The following is a 16,674-nucleotide window of genomic DNA, read 5'->3' as shown; positions in this document are numbered from 1 at the left end:
TCTCTATGTACGTCAAGCGTTTAGCTTATATAGACAATTTTATAATTGAAAGAGCTTTTCTTTCAGAGAAACCCTAGGTTACGTGGAAACAGCGGCAGCCACTTCGTGTTTTGCCCTGACCAAGCAGGCAGCGTCCTCATCGATGTGTCTTAGTGTGAGGGCGGCTCTCGAGCTCTGTCTTTCTTGGGGATTGAGATGGTGCTAAACCAATTTGTGTTTTTGGCTCTGGTATTTGCGAATATTGGTTCTAGTTGCTACGGTGGTCTTCAGGGGTGGTGGTTGTGGGCTAGTTCGTTGCGGTTTCTCGATCGCGGTGGATCGATGTGATTGAAGTTGTTTAGGGCTTCGTGGATGTTGGAGTGCTGAACTCAGTTGTTGTAGCGGCGACGATCTCGTGCTTCGTGGTCTAACTTGCTCCATCTCGGCAAAAGTTGTGGTGCTCGAGGAGGTTGTTATTGATTTGATTATGGGTAGTGGGTAGTCTATTTAGGAAACTAGGGTTTGAGCCCTAACATGGATTTTATGTAATAATTATGTTTTAATTCAATGGTTTTCAATTTCGTGTATGGATATTTTCAAATCGATAATATTTGGCTTAGATGCATGATTAGGAGCTTGATTAACTCTTGAATGTGTGAATGAGCATGTCTAGAACAAATTAGGAAGCCTAATCTCCTATCTAATTTATAGCTAAAACACTAGGAGTTTGTACCTAGATGTTTAGAACATGGGTAGTTACAATATCAATTTTGATTCCAGTATTGGCTAGCTTAGGAACCTTGATTCTAGATGCCCTAACAAGGAGATTGTCCCAATTGAGTTTTTACGGTCTTTGATCCATCAGCCTAGAAAATCTTTGAGTATAGTTCTTGATGCTATTATGAATTGAAATAACCATTGGAGGAACGTATTTGTACATTGAATTTGGCTAGAAGGATACCCTAGTGACCTAATTTCCATTTCTCGATTAGTTTTTAGTATCTTAATTTTTAGTTGCCACTATAATTTTCAATTGTCAATTTTATTTTTCAAAATCAAAATCAATTTTCACAAACTACTTTCATTGTCCATACCACTTGGTTGTGAGTTTTCGCATTCACTCGTGGTTCTCTTGACCCATTGTAGGCTTGGTTGTTCCAAGCCGGGCATGTAAATAGCTTGGTGCTATATTTTGGGTTTTATTTGTTAAATTGTTAGTGATTTAGTAATCGGTATAACATTGGAGTTAGTTTTTCAATCCTTGTGGTACGATAATTTTGAGTTTAAATATTTTTCAATTTTTTTATGACCGTGCTCTTATTGCGCTTGAGTTGCAATTTTAGCACCAAATCAGTGGCAATAACTGCACCCTCATATATTGCTCGATGATATAAACAATTTATTACTTTGAAGTTAGAGGAAGTATATAGTAATTTTTTTGTTGTCCTTCTTCTTCTTTCATTACGTTTTAACTAGGCCATCTTCTAGTATGCTACCTCAACCTATAGGCTTTATCCTCTTATAAAAGGAAAAGAAAACAACCGCTAATTATTCGGAGTCTAGCCTTAACAATAATAGACATTGAAATTTCAATAGGAGTTTCTTTCACACATTTTTGTAAGAGAAAGAAAATAGGGATTTTGTCTATTTACCCCATTTCTAGGGATTTTTTTCCCCCTTACCCCATTAAGTTTTTTTAATTCCCTCTTACCCAATACACTCTAAGGGAGTCTTCCCTAATACCCCATTAAGATTTTTTTTTTTGTTTTTAATTTTTTTTTAATACCATTTTACCCCTCACCCCTTTGTTACTTAGAGAGAGAGAGAGAAAATGGAAGAGAGAGAAACTATAGGACACTTCGCCGGAGCCGGTCACCGGCCGCCGGAATCCGGTCACCGGCCGCCGGAATCCGGCCAACTTTCGCCGGAATCCGGTCACCGGCTGCCGCCCACCGGAATTTGCTGAAAATCTCACCGGAAAGTTTTTTTGCCCCCAATAGACATCTATTGCCCCCTAATAGAGGGGCAATAGACGTCTATTGCCCCCAATAGACGTCTATTGCCCCAATAGTCTATTGCCCCCTAATAGACGTCTATTGGGGGCCAATAGACGACTATTAGCCATGTATTGCCCCCCAATAGACGACTATTAGCCATGTATTGCCCCCCAATAGACGACTATCAGCCATGTATTGCCCCCCAATAGACGTCTATTGCCCCCCAATAGAATTTTCGTTTGCTAGAATGAAAATTAATCTTCCTAAAATTAGACAAATAAAACTTTAATTAACGAAAAAAAATAAGAGATTACATCAATTTAAAACATCTATTGCCCCCCAATAGTCGTCTATTGCCCCCCAATAGTCGTCTATTCCTTCACATATCTCTCTGTTTAGCCTTCACCTTTTTTTTTTTTTTTTCGAGAATGAAACCTTCACTTTCTTGAACCAGTTTCTCTTGCCATTTTTGCTACCTCATCTTTCTTCCTCCAATCCTTGAAACTGGTCTTTACAACTTGGTTCTGGGTTTCGAAGACAACCAGAGTAGCAAAGTAGCAGACATGTTGGATCTTAATGTTGATGTCTCTATCGGAGAAAGAGAAAAGATCTGGGCACCCTATCGGAGTTCAACCGTGAGACTCAAGACCAGACGTCGTCTTCAGCCGGAGATGTCGTTCAGCGTCTTGGTCCAGATCCGGTCACCGGTGAGCTGACGAGCTGACCAGAAGCAGCGTCTTCAGCCGGAGACGTCGTCGAGCTCATTGCTGGAGCAGCAAGAGGAAGAAGGCAGAGTGCTCCTCCGCCGGAACTGGAGATTGGAGAGAGAGAGGGAGAAACCAGATGGCACCGGGACTGAGTTCGAAGAGGAGAGAGCGACAGAGCTTTCATGGCAGAGAGAGAGAGGGAGAGAGAAACCGGAGGGCAAGGACCCAAGGGGATCGGAAACCTTCTTCGCCGGTAAGGTCGCTCTGGACCGCCGAGGAGGTCGATCTCGACCATCACTCACATCCTCCCCTTCTTCGTTGGCGAAATTTGAAGATCCGTTTCGAACTTCTGCTAGGACTTCTGCACGATCTCACTGTTGACTTCGTTTCCGACGACCGGCGACCAGGCCGACGGGGATGTGGCCAGATCGTGAGAGAGAGAGAGAGAAGAGAGAGAGTGTGTGTGTGATCGAGAGATGAAAGAGAGTGGCATTGATGTAGTTATTTAATTAGGTTGAGGGTAGACTGGTCATTATACTCTAATTTGGGTTAGTGAGAATAAAAATCTGTTGTTGGGGTAAGTGGGATAACTTTTGTTCATTTTGGGGCTTTTGGTCAAGGACCCTAATAACTTATTTAACCAAGGCCAAGTCATACATACAGATTTCAGACCTTAATAAGGACACACGTGTAACTGCATAACACTTATTAATTGAAGCTAAATAATTAATCAAAAGGAGTAATTTCCAAAATATATACCTGAATCTATAGATTATTGCACCCTTTCTAGACTTCCCCTGGCCAAATACATATAATTACACATACATATCCTTAGAAAGATAAGAGCTGACTAATTAAAGATGCAAAAAAGGCAACTAAAACTAACTTTTACAAGCACGTAGGAACTAATACAGTTCCTGCTTCCACTTTCTAGAAGCCTTGGTAAGAATGTGGCAACTTTCTAACTAGCTTCCACCAGAAAATTCTATATTTTATGTAAAAGAAAGTTCAATGTTTTATGAAAGAAAAAAAGAAGCAATAAATTTGAAAACAAATAGCAGATATATTATAGTTCCATTATCCAAGGACTTCTACAGGCCTAGGCAAAATATATGGTAACCTATTTATAAGTATGCTTAAATGAAATTAGTTGAAACAAATTTGTATGTTATTTCTTAGATGTTTCAAGGTTGACCACAATCCGGTTGGATCTAGGGTCAAAACCCACCTAGATACTTAACGGCTGTAGCTCCAAGAATAACCAGTCTCTATTTTGTGGTAATGCATAAAAGCAAACAATAAAACAGAGAATAAAATAATGGGTCATTGATCAAAAGCACTAAAATAAGGAAAAATTATCTCATTTACCTGAACAATAGATTTTTATTCCCACATACACAATTTAACACCAAATGACCATGTTGCCCTCAATCCATTTAAAGAATTACAATCGTTCCCACTTACATCAATCTCTCTATCATCTTGATCTCTCTCTCTCTCCTCCGGCGCTGTCTCTCTCTTCCGCGCCGGCGTCCGTCGTGATCTTCGGCATCGCCGGCGTCATGTTCTGAGCTAGAAACGGATACGCGTATTCCAAGAGAACGACGCTGTCTCAGTCGTAGCTTTAATTTTCGGGGTTCACCGAATAAAAAACCTGGCTCTCACAACTCACGAGTCCCACTCTTTCTTCGCTGCGGCATTGGTAGTCTAGTCTCTTAGAGTCTTGGAATTCTGCAGTGCAGGAGGGTAAGTTTTCAGATTTGATCAATTCTTCATTTTCCCTGATACTTTTGAATTACCATTACTGGACTCTACTAGTGTGAAACTTCCAATAGATTTGGGATGTGTTTCTCTTGCTCCGCTCTTTGTATTTTGTGGAGCTACACTAATTTTACTCTTAGGTAGTGTTCTCTGTGTTGGATTTCATTGTTCCTTTTTATCCTCAATGAAAATGGTGATGCCTGAACATTCATGTAAATATTATCAGCTTTAAGAAATTGGATGACTGACAGTTAAAATGTGAAGATTGTTCCTCTTATTGCATCTGCTCTGTTGTTTGGCAGTACATTGTATGCTGTGTTTAGCTGAGGGGGGGGGGGCTATTATTTGTAGGAGGATTAGCTTGAATTTATGGTAGGACATCTCTTTGTTCTTGATAACGCATCTTTGTTCCTGCCTAAACTACATCAACTTTGCTATTAGTTTATGGAAATTTTTTTTTGACATTGTGGGTTAGTTAGCTGTACTTATTTTCTTAACACGTACCCCCCTCTTCTCTCCTTCCTCCCTCCCTCTCTCCTCCATGCACATGTTATTATCGTGAACTTTCGAATCTGTTTATATTTGGACAAGATACCCCTTGTCTGTTTATATTTTTCCTGTTTACTGAATAAACTGCCCTAATCTTATCTCTCATATTCAAATGCCAAATCTTCAATCTGAGTTCCTAATACCCTGTCTCTGTCTCTGTCTCTCCTCAGGGTGATTGTTTCCTAATTGAATTCCGTTTGTTCTTGAAACATCCCAAAGGGTCTCAACTTCAGTTAAGAGGCCAAGGTTCACTGTAAATTAAACTCGAAGTCTCTTAAATTCCCATAAGAACATGGAAGGATTCGAAGAATGGAAGAAACAGGCAGAGCAATGGTCATCTCAAGCATTGCAACAATGGAAGAAACAGGCAAAGCCATTATGGTCTCAAGCACATGAGTACATTCAGCAGGTTCCGCCTACTCAGGTCTATGCTGCTCTTGCCATCTTGCTAGTAACCTCAGTTTTACTCTTATTAGGTATTTATCCACATAATTTTGTTATCTTATTTTTCAAATACTTCCAAGATTGATATTTATTCGTTATACCTTTTGTGATGTAGGTAGGTTGTTCAAACGGCAAAAAGCTAATACCATATTGCTGAGTGGGCTTAGCGGGAGTGGAAAGACTGTTCTTTTCTATCAAGTAAGCACAGACCTTACTGGCTATTTTTCTTCTTAAACATATTGTATAGTTCCATATTAGACTCACCAGTTGTTTGAATTTTCTAAACCGCTAATGCCATTTTGTTTTTGGTCGCTAATGCCATGTGTAGCCCGTGATAAGTAAACAAAATGCAAACAAAATGCATTTATGTTATATGGCTTTCTTGTTATTTTGGTTGGGTGAATTAAGAAAGTTAAAAAGATTCTCCAAGCTTTTTACTAATTGGTTGTCATATGGGCACCAGTCTTGTCTTATTTCTCATCTTCAATGTTTACCCTTTGCTTATATATCTTATATTTCAGCCTTTCATATTTTTATCATCTCGTCAAGTCAAGTTTCATGCCTGTTTTCAGTAAGAATCTTTTTATTGCCTGAAAAATAAGCAATATCTGGGTAAAAAGTTTCAATGACTTTTTTATTAACTTATGTTTCTTTTCTATTCTGTCTTTCTTAAACTATTCATTGAAAAATGTTGATTTGATGTTTCTGACATGATCGGGTTCATGTTCCAGCTTCAGGATGGGTCTGCTCACCAAGGTACTGTGACATCAATGGAACCAAATGAGGGAACTTTTGTGCTCAATTCTGAAAAATCAAAGGTGTATAAATTCCTCATGTGCTTGTATGTATCCTTTTCAGATCTAACTTATCTAGTCACTTTAGTTCTGTGTACGGCATCATTACCTTCTATGCCTTCTTAAGAAACATTCATTCCTTCGGTTTTTGATGTTGTTTTTGTGATCGACTTTGCGGACTTTAACATGTTCTATGCTTTTGTTTGTCTTCTCCTGACAGAATGGAAAGTTAAAGCCTGTGCATCTTGTTGATGTTCCTGGACATTCTCGTCTCAGACCCAAACTAGATGAGTTCCTGCCTCAAGCAGCTGGTATAGTTTTTGTGGTGGATGCTTTGGAATTCTTACCAAACTTGCGTGCTGCTTCAGAGTAAATTTCCCTACTTCCCATCTGAGCTATATTTAGATACTTTAAAAGTGACTATTTTTCTTGCCTTATTTTGGCACCTATTTTACCATGATTAAGTGTGCCAGCCTGATTGTGCAACTAGCAAGTGATGAAAAATTCTTCTACTTTAATTGCAACAGGTACCTGTACGATCTTTTGACCAAGGCAAGTGTGGTGAAGAAGAAAATTCCCATTCTTATTCTCTGCAACAAGACAGACAAAGTGACAGCACATAGCAAGGAGTTCATTCGCAAACAATTGGAGAAGGAAATGTAAGATTCGAATTCTTATAAAAAGAAAAAAGAAAAAATTAAGCATTGTTACCTCTTGTGTGATAACTTATTGTAATTTTATGGAAAGTTTTTGAGAATGACTTGATGGGATATGCTTAGTTAAGTACTTATGCACTTACCACTTGATGTTTTATTGTGATATTCAATTTTTGAGAAGAGATATGTTCTTTCATATTTTGGAGAAAGATATTTCTTCTGATAATAGCAGTGTCTTCGTTTATGTGGTTTTCTATTTATGATCCTTGGCGTGTCCAATTCAAGATTTTGCATTGAATTTTGCTTTGTTTATTTCTTTCAAGTCGTCAATTGCTCCTGGCTCACTGTAGACTGCTCTGTGGATATATCGTTATTCTGTTTTTGAATTATATATTTATTTAATTGTACATTGTTGCCTGATATGTTTGTCTTCTAACATTTTGCAGTGACAAATTACGGGCATCAAGGAGTGCAATATCAACAGCTGATATTGCAAATGACTTTACTCTTGGAGTACTTGGTGAACCATTTTCATTCACTCAGTGTCAGAACAAAGTTACAGTTGCAGAAGCTGCGGGTATTATAGGCGAGGTAGCTGAGGTGGAACGGTTCATCAGGGACCATGTAAAGTCTTAGGATGTTTTATTGGATTTCATGAATTTGTGGTGTTTCTGCTCTGATAGAGTTAGATGGGGTGAATTTTGTGGTTTGATCATTGAAAATCCTCAAAAAAGATGCCTGACCAATTAAACTTTTCAAGGAAGGATTTTAAAGGAGGAAAACGGAAGTGACACTAATCCATGTTTGTGTTGTAGTGGGTGACTGAATATGATACCAAGAACAGCTTTTGTTTGTGTTTTATTACTTGCATTTTAATTCGAGTAGTCTTATTACTTGCATTTTTGCTGGGTTTGCGACGTGTGAATGATACGTTAGTCAACAACATCCTAGAAGATGAAGTCGGGAAATATTCCATCGTAAATATTCCACTATATAATATGACTAGCTAAGAAGGAATAAGATCCGCACTCGTTTTGCTCCGCACTTGTCGGAAAGGAAGTTTCGTATTCGAAGAAGAGTAAACCGTTCTGTTCTCATGTTCCGTCCGGCGGCACGTCTTCGGACGGGTAGGTAGTATTTCAGAGTCCGCCGGTGAAGGCCCGCTGTGGAGTTCAGGCTTGGACGAGGACAAATGTTGGTGGAGGTTTTTCAGTCTGCAACTGAGGAACGGTCTGCTACCGCCGTTGTCAAGGAAACCCGGGGGAGACTGGGATGGTCAATCTAGAAGGCGCTCTGGCGGCATCACTCAATCGAAGGCGATCTGGCAACAATTGCTGATTGAATGCTTCCTCGACATCATTGGCGATCCGATTCGTTGGCACTGTGCTTTGCTAATTGCGGCGGCGCCATTCCTGAGAGAAAGTCGGCCACCGCCGACTTGGACCATACCCAGACAGGCTATTCGCCTTTGGCCGAGGATGTGGAAGCCTGGGCTGGTACGAGATGATGCCAAAATGATGGGGTGCTCCGGATCCGGCTGCAATCCGACAGCAATGGCAGTCCGGCCACAATTGTTGGGAGCACTACAATATTGCAGTGTTTCAACGACCCTGATTGGACGTTTATGTGGTTCGGCGGCGGCGAGAGTCAAAGGTGGCGTGGTCCGGCCAATGGTTCCTGCTTCGGTCCGATGGTGTGGTGGTTCCGCAGATGTTGTGCCGCAATTCCGACGAAGACTCGTTGACAGTCACGGTTGGCATGGGTCGTGGGCCTAGCCAGACTGGTGGGCCTGTCTTCAGTCCTTGGGCCTCTGCTGGTGGGCTGATAGTATGTTTTATTTAGTTTTAATAATTTAATACAAGTTTAGGTGTATTCTATTACCAATAAATTCCTGCCAACTCTTGGTAGGGTCATGTGGGCTTTGTACCAGGTTGCATACTCAGTATGTCTTGTCTGCCCTAGTGAGGCCACAGATCATGGGGATATTAAGAGGACGCTCAGTAGCTGGATTGCTAGGGTTGCTCCTGATGATTTTGATTCGGCTTCTACAAGGATTTGATATCAGGTAGCTTCATGCCTTTCTAATTTGGGCTTATGCATAGTGTATGTCTCACATTGTTGAAGAAATGAGTGAGCTTTTGAGGGTAGGACTGAGCTTTGATACGTGTAATTTGGTGCGAAGTGAATAACCCACTTCTTTGGATGTCTTATGAATTTGGAAATTAGTAATGATCAAGTAATTCATACATATTCTTGTGAAATTCTAATTCATCTTTCAATTTGAAACTTGAAAATTGTTAATTTAATTCCATAAATCTTCTGGCACATTTTAATACTATGATTGTGTTCTTACAAGTTCTGACAGCTTTGCTAAACATATTAGGATATGTAACAACTAGGTGAAGCTTATGCAGCTTTGAAGAAAACGTGAGCGTTTTCTGATGAGGTTAATGGTCTGCTCAACTTTTTTGTTAGTCTCAGTATCGTCATTCTTATCTAGTACCGGACTTCCCCTAGGAACATTATATGATGCCTACAACACAAGGTGGATGATATTTGGATTATGGTGGGTTTAGAAGGAAATATTTAGAAATAGAGTAGTGATCAAAGACAGGAAATTTATAGTTGCTGTATAGTTCCTGAGAACTTTGTGAAAGAGAGGACAAGAGAGAGAACAAGGTAGGAGAGGACTTATCAAGGCACCAAACCTTCAACAGCGCTTGGTTTTCATTCATTCTGAAATATGATTTTCTGCATAAGAGATAGCTTCAGTACTGGTGGTGGTGATTTTCGTTTTTACTCAGATCATGTATTTTATAACACACTAAAACTTGATATACAATCAGTTTTTTGCTAGAAACACGAAGATTGTCTTTATAACTATTGCTGTGCTAGAAGCTTTCTTCTTCCTAGTTATGATTAGGTGTGCTGTTTACATTCATTGTTTTATGTTAAAGGTGGATTGTTCATCTATGACATATGACATCCCTTAAGAATAAATGCATTGTGCAATCCTGTGCACTTTTTCAACCAAATAGGCGTCATTTGGCTTATTTTAATTGTTTTGAATGCACTACTGATCAGGATTTTGGTGTTAACGAATTGTCATCTACTTACGTTTGAACAAAAATTATAGCTTCTTTGATGAAGTTAATGGTATTTATCTAGAATGAGGCTTCTCTTTGTAACTGAAAGCCATATTTCCTGTACTTATCTACACAAAACCCTATATAGCATATTACCTTATATATGTATGACTATGAGCAGTTAGCACACCTAATAGGGTGCTTCTGTCAATTGTTAACTGTTGAGCAAATGATAAACCATGTTGAGAGGCTAAACACAAATGGTTGTTGCCTTGTATTCTCATTTCTCTAAACCATATGTTATACCAGAAACTCTAATAAATTAGTCTCTGGTAAAAAACATATGGTTGGAATTGCTACCCTTGACTAGCTTATGCTTTCATTTCAAAGAACTGCATCTGTACTCCCTTGTCCATTCCCTGTATTGTTTCGGAATATAATGCAGGGGAGGTATGCTCTTCCATTATTACATTTTTATGATGTCAGTATTGATAATTGCAAGACCTGAAGATGAAAATTATTTGAGTAGGCTCGTATTTGGTTATCCAAATTTCAGGGATTTCTTGAATATGTTGTGCTATTGTAGAGTCTGGTCATGATCTAGTGCTTCAGACCTCCGGAGCACTCTTAATGGTCTATACGTCCAAGTAAATTCATGGTTAATGCAGTCCTTATAATGATGCTGATCAATTACTAACTGTAATGGCCTTGATTGTCAGTTCTCTTTGTCGTCTTTGTTTTGTTTTGTCCCACCTTCCTTCTAAGCTCCATATGGATTTGTATTATTCAGTATCTGTAAACCCGCATTTGTACTTATCTTGCTGTTAAATTATCATCACAATGCATTTTCTGTTTCTTAGCTCAATTCCTTTCTCCTAACCCGCCACACCAGTGAGATTGCTTAAATGTAAAGCTACATGTCCATAACCCATTCTTGTTCCTTCTGAAGTTGTCTCTTGCGTAGTCCTATTGAAAAAGCATATTCTGTATATGTCTACTACTTTACTTAGTCAAGTGGAATGGTTTTGTTGAATGACTATGATTATTTCGAAGAAAAAAGGCTGAGTGAATAGTTAGAATTTGGTAGCAACAACTCTTATTTGAAAGTTGGAAAGAAACAGAAAAGAAGCAGAGGAATTCTGGAGCAAAGGTTAGTTGGGGAGAAATGGCCATAAGAAAAGTGTTCAAAGGAGGTACGATAACCAAAGAGAGTAGTTTAATTTTTGACTAGTAATTGGCCAAAAGAACATCTTGAAAAAAGAAAAATATGAAGTCTTGACTAGTCGCACATGAAGCAGTCATTGCATAAAGTTGAAGTTGCAATATACTTGTCACGTTCACCCACTCTCCAAATTAGGTGAGCATGCGTTGTTGAATGTTAACTAGGTTTATCATTCAATAGCAAGCTTTCCTATTTGTTATTTTGAGAGTGCAGGAATTCGAATTTGGAACTTCACTTGATACTCTAGATGTCGGAGTGAAATAATAGATTGAATTCAAAATTTTACGAATTCAAACTCTAACTAAAATAAGCACTAGTAAGATATAAAGTGTGCATCATCCCACTTACGGAAAATTTTCAAACATTATTTGACTTGAACTGCAAATGTTTGAGCGTAATCTGCCTTATGTTTTACAAAAAATAGGTCTCTCTTCGAATCAGTTGATGAAAATATATTGAACTGTTGGATAAGAACATGAGACCTCATTAGTATTGGAAAGATATGTTGGTTCGACATATCTCCGTAGCTATGTAAAATTTGACGTAAATGGATAAATTCTACAACACATTGATGTACCAAATACGTCATGTATATTAAATTTAATATAGGGGTAGATTGACTCCATGCATAAGTAGACTAGCTTGACTTGATTTCAAATTAGTTTACCACTGCATCAAGCTACTCTACCTCTGTATTGAACTAGTTTACTTAATGTATCAATACATTAATGTACCGTACACGAACCCGTATCTTCGTATTCAAGAAACGAAGGAACTAGGACCCGTAACGGTATTGGTAGCCATCCATTTTGCACAAACGTAACCTAACCTTAAAGATTTCAATTTGCTTCAATTTTCCCACCAACCCCCAAAATGGCCAAGCACAATCTCTTCTTAAATATAACCTTCACTCACAGTGAAAACAATCCCACCAACTCCCATCCTCCTCCAACTTCCCATGGCCACTTCCTCCTCCTCCTCCACCATCGCACGCCTCAGCTTCTCCACAACCCGATTATCCGGACCCGAACCCGGCCCCGACCCGAAATCCCTATCTTTCCCTTCTCGCCCCCGCACGTGTCTTCCTCTCAAGCACAGCTCGGAAGGATCATCAAGATCTGTTGTGAGGGCAGTCGCGGTCACTGGGAGTGACCAAGCAATGGAGCTCGATATTTCTCTCAGCCCGAGAGTCAACTCCATCAAGCCGTCGAAGACCGTCGCGATCACCGACCAGGCCACTGCTCTCGTCCAGGCCGGCTTCCCCGTCATCCGATTAGCCGCCGGCGAGCCCGATTTCGATACTCCTTCTGTCGTGGCTGAGGTACTTACTTGCTTCAATGCTATGTCAATTCGAGTGTGAAATTACGGTTTTTAGATTATTGCGTTTTGAAATAGGCGGGGATCAATGCGATTCGGGAGGGGTATACCAGGTACACACCAAATGCAGGGACTTTGGAGCTGCGCCAGGCGATTTGTCATAAGCTGCAAGGTTGGAGTTTTTCGATTTTTTTTTTGTTTTTTTTTTTTCGATTTTTGTTGAGTTTTGGAGTTTGTGAGTGATGATTGGGGTTTGTGCAGAGGAGAATGGGATATCTTACGCACCGGATCAGGTTTTGGTTAGTAATGGAGCCAAGCAGTGTATTGATCAAGCAGTGCAGGCAGTTTGTGCACCGGGAGATGAGGTTAATTGCTCAATACTATCCATGCCTGAAATTATCATTTTCGTCTTTATTTACGTAAAGTTTGGAACTTTGCACGAAAACGGAACTTTAGTGTCTGATTGAATGATGAAGAAATGCCTTTTTGCTTATCTGTTTTTCGGTCTGTGGCTCTGTATAGTAGTGGTTGTCAGTCGGTTGTATTGAATAACTGTTGTGATGGTGGCTCATATTTGCGAAAAAAAACATGTAACTCACAGGTTATAATTCCAGCTCCATTTTGGGTGAGTTACCCGGAAATTGCAAGGAAGGCTGATGCAACTCCTGTGATTCTTCAGACGAGCATATCTGAGAATTTTCTATTGGATCCCAAGGTTCTTGAGTCCAAGCTCACTGAAAGGTCAAGAGTGCTGATTCTTTGTTCTCCATCCAACCCAACAGGATCTGTTTACCCCAAGAAATTGCTTGAGGATATTGCTCAAATTGTAGCAAGGCATCCCAGGCTTCTGGTACATTCACTCTACCTAAACTGAAAAACCTGCATTTTGATACCTGTTATTTGACATTTGAGTCCTGAAATTCTAACCTGTTTCTTTCAGGTCCTGTCTGATGAAATTTATGAACACATAATATACGCACCAGCAACTCACACGAGCTTTGCATCTTTGCCAGGCATGTGGGAGAGGACTTTGACAGTCAATGGGTTTTCTAAGGTAGTTATATACTCAAGACAATGACGATTTCATATTGTTCTTTGTTCAGTATCTCTTCTATGATAAGTTTCAGATATACTGTAGAAAAAATTAGGTTTGAATCTGAAGCTGACATTTAGAACGTGGTACTTTGTAGGCCTTTGCAATGACTGGTTGGCGGCTTGGATATATTGCTGGTCCTAAACACTTTATCGCAGCATGTAATAAGATCCAGAGTCAGGTATTTTGACCTTCACTAATCCTGCTTTCCCTTATATATATGTATATTTATATATTGTTTTCATACAAATTTCATTTTTTCTTGTTATGTTCCTCTCATTTAACCTGTGGTGATGGAGAAACTGCATTTCTATGCATTCTTAGCTTTTACCTGTTTATACATTTCTGCAATTTGGACTTTTCCGTTTACATTTTTTGCTGCGTAGTTGTATCGAGAGAGTGAACAAGTTAGGTAGGTTCCCGCTTTACTTCTGTTGATTCTGTATTGCAAAATGTTGAAAAATTGATAATATCATAGCTATGCAAGAGGCAAAGTATGCAACTGCATATGTGCTTTGATTTTAGTGTTATTTTTTCAGTGGTTCAGAATATATGTTCCTTGATATTTAAACCCGAAATTTATCATAGGAATAAATAGTGGGTCTAGATAGTGGGGAGGAGAGCCTCAATAAATAGGTAGTATCATGTATTAATGTATTAATGTATATGGTTAAGACTGAGAAAAACATAGTAATGGGGAGGAGAGCCTCAATAAATAGGTAGTATGTTGGCACTCATTTGGGACCCTCTTAACTAAAGCCTCATGATTCTTGGCCATTGCTCATCTTCTCATTAACTGACTCAATTGTGTTCTGAATTGTGTGTGCTCTGTTCGGGCTCTCAGAACAACTGATGGGACTAAATAACATCACAACCGGGAATGGGTGATGGACTGGTAAATGAAATCAAAGTTGATTTGTTGATCCAGGGATTAGAACAGTGTTATACAGAGAATCCCATAGTTGCTATCATTTAGTGGATTGGCCATATGGCTTACAACTATTCCCAAAGCTTAAGGTATTTGAATGTGAGACACCGGTTCTATATTGGTAGTTGCAGGTATTTGTACTCAGGGGCTTCCATTCATGGTAAATTTTGTTAGTTAGCCATTGGAATGTCCAAGTATTACCGCTTTTTGCTAATTAATTCCATCCAATTGAACATTTGTTTCGTCGAGTCTTCTTGTTTTCTCTTGTTGTTCTTTGGTCAGACAACAGATACTCATTGATGTTGTTAAGCTCTAGGTATGCACTATGCAGCAGGATTGTGGTCTTTTTGTTGGACACCTTGATCCTCATTTTGAGTCTTCTACTCCTTGTTGTCTTCTTCCTTTTCAGTTCATTATCATCTTATATGTCTCGTGTGCCCCCTGTGGTGTTCCTCCTAATTTCTCAATCAGTCTGTAGATTGTGGTTTGAGGGTCGTGACCGGTTACAGTTTACAGTTTGAGGGGAAATTGAAGGAATGTACACCGTTTATTGGCTCCAAGGACTATCTTCAAGGTTCCTGCCAACGATTATTCCATATTCTAAAATGTACAGGATTAACGCCCATTTAGTAGTCCTGTACACATAGTTATAGTTAGAGTATAAACCTAGGAAACAATTAGCTGTACTTGTGTATGTGTTTGTGCTGGTGTGTGTGATTGTTTGCATGAAAATATCATAATATATGCCACTATGTGTGTGGGTTTGGGTGTGTGACCAATCCTGGACACTGCTCAATTATAACCGGTCCTACTTAACTTGCCCTTTGCCATCCTTAGTTTAAACTAAAACCTAATGAATGTATGTACAAGCAGAAATATTGGAGCAGAGGTTCATTGTTACATACCATCGATAACTAGATGATAGATGGCTAATTTCTATATTTGTCATTGGAAATAAGGAATTATTAGTTAATTTCTGCCTACATTAGAGGTCAACATTTGAATAAGTATGCCAGTGAAGTTTTGGGATTATCTATCATTACGCATTTGTATGTAGATGTAGTGTGTTTGTGTTCGTAGACAGCTAATCCCAATGCAACATGTCATAGTCCACCTCAGGTGCTAGTAGCATATCACAGAAAGCAGGAGTTGCAGCCTTGGGTCTTGGCTATGCTGGTGGAGAGGCAGTTTCTATCATGGTGAAAGCATTCAGAGAGCGACGGGATTTCTTGGTGAAAAGCTTCGGTGAACTTGCTGGTGTTAAGATTTCAGAACCCAAGGTGCCTACTTTGGTTTTCTTGTTTTCCCTTTCTTATTTTCTTTTGCCCCTTGTTTGGTGAATATAAATTCTGCATGGGATTCAATTTCTGTCTTCTCTTGATTTTTACTCTTTCTATTTTTTTGATATTATCTTATTTCTGACTTTCAGGGAGCTTTCTATCTCTTCCTCGATTTCAGCTGTTACTATGGAACAGAGGCTGATGGGTTTGGTAAAATAGAGGATTCTGAGTCCTTATGCAAATACCTGCTCGACAAGGGTCAGGTATGTTTTACTCTGCTGCTTTCGATTACTTTTCCAGAAAAGCAATAATGGTGCCAATAGTTTGTGAATCTCTCGATGAATGGCATATCGAGTTTCAGTTCTCATACTTGGGTTATTGCTGTTGTTGATTTGCAGGTTGCACTAGTGCCGGGGGATGCATTTGGAGATGACACCTGTATACGAATCTCCTATGCAGCATCCCTCTCAACCCTACAGGCAGCTGTGGAAAGAATTAAGAAGGCACTCATTGTGCTGAAGCCTGCTGCCCGTAGTTGACCTAAACAAAATGCCACTGGCCGGTAATGTTGTAATTGCTCCAATTGTGCCTTCAAATTCTGTATTCTAGCATTTGCGTTTTGAAATTTGCCCTTAGTAAACATGAAGACATCCACAATAACGAATCCAGTCCTGTATCGTTGGTTATGCATGTAATTAAAGGTGTGTACATTTTGCTGAATCTGATTTTTGGACTTCTACCCATTTTTTGGAATGGGGTGTCATAGAATCCCATTATGGGCAACATCATTCTTATGGTTTTTTCATATAAAAGTTGAAACCATGAAGTGAGGTTTCTTGATTGATTATTCATATTAGGCTT

General features: G+C 39.3%; 2 protein-coding genes across 2 annotated transcripts; both read left to right on the top strand.

Annotated features, from left to right (window-relative positions):
- The first annotated feature begins 4,174 nt into the window (after positions 1-4,174).
- On the top strand, positions 4,175-7,748 carry LOC133724352 (uncharacterized). The gene is made up of 7 exons (XM_062151052.1): positions 4,175-4,429; positions 5,164-5,469; positions 5,553-5,635; positions 6,169-6,255; positions 6,452-6,600; positions 6,759-6,890; positions 7,334-7,748. Exons 2-7 carry the CDS (start codon positions 5,286-5,288, stop codon positions 7,521-7,523), a joined length of 825 nt encoding a protein of 274 aa, XP_062007036.1. The 5' UTR covers positions 4,175-4,429; positions 5,164-5,285; the 3' UTR covers positions 7,524-7,748.
- A 4,356-nt stretch (positions 7,749-12,104) lies between these two features.
- Positions 12,105-16,664, top strand: LOC133724350 (bifunctional aspartate aminotransferase and glutamate/aspartate-prephenate aminotransferase). The gene is made up of 9 exons (XM_062151050.1): positions 12,105-12,516; positions 12,591-12,684; positions 12,774-12,877; positions 13,114-13,362; positions 13,453-13,566; positions 13,703-13,786; positions 15,643-15,813; positions 15,963-16,076; positions 16,212-16,664. Exons 1-9 carry the CDS (start codon positions 12,154-12,156, stop codon positions 16,350-16,352), a joined length of 1,434 nt encoding a protein of 477 aa, XP_062007034.1. The 5' UTR covers positions 12,105-12,153; the 3' UTR covers positions 16,353-16,664.
- Positions 16,665-16,674: the final 10 nt, after the last annotated feature.

The sequence above is a fragment of the Rosa rugosa genome, chromosome 1 (genome assembly GCF_958449725.1).
Source record: "Rosa rugosa chromosome 1, drRosRugo1.1, whole genome shotgun sequence".
Taxonomy (NCBI): Eukaryota; Viridiplantae; Streptophyta; class Magnoliopsida; order Rosales; family Rosaceae; genus Rosa; species Rosa rugosa.
Note: the sequence above shows the minus strand (reverse complement) of the source record. Positions and strands in the feature narration are given on the sequence as shown.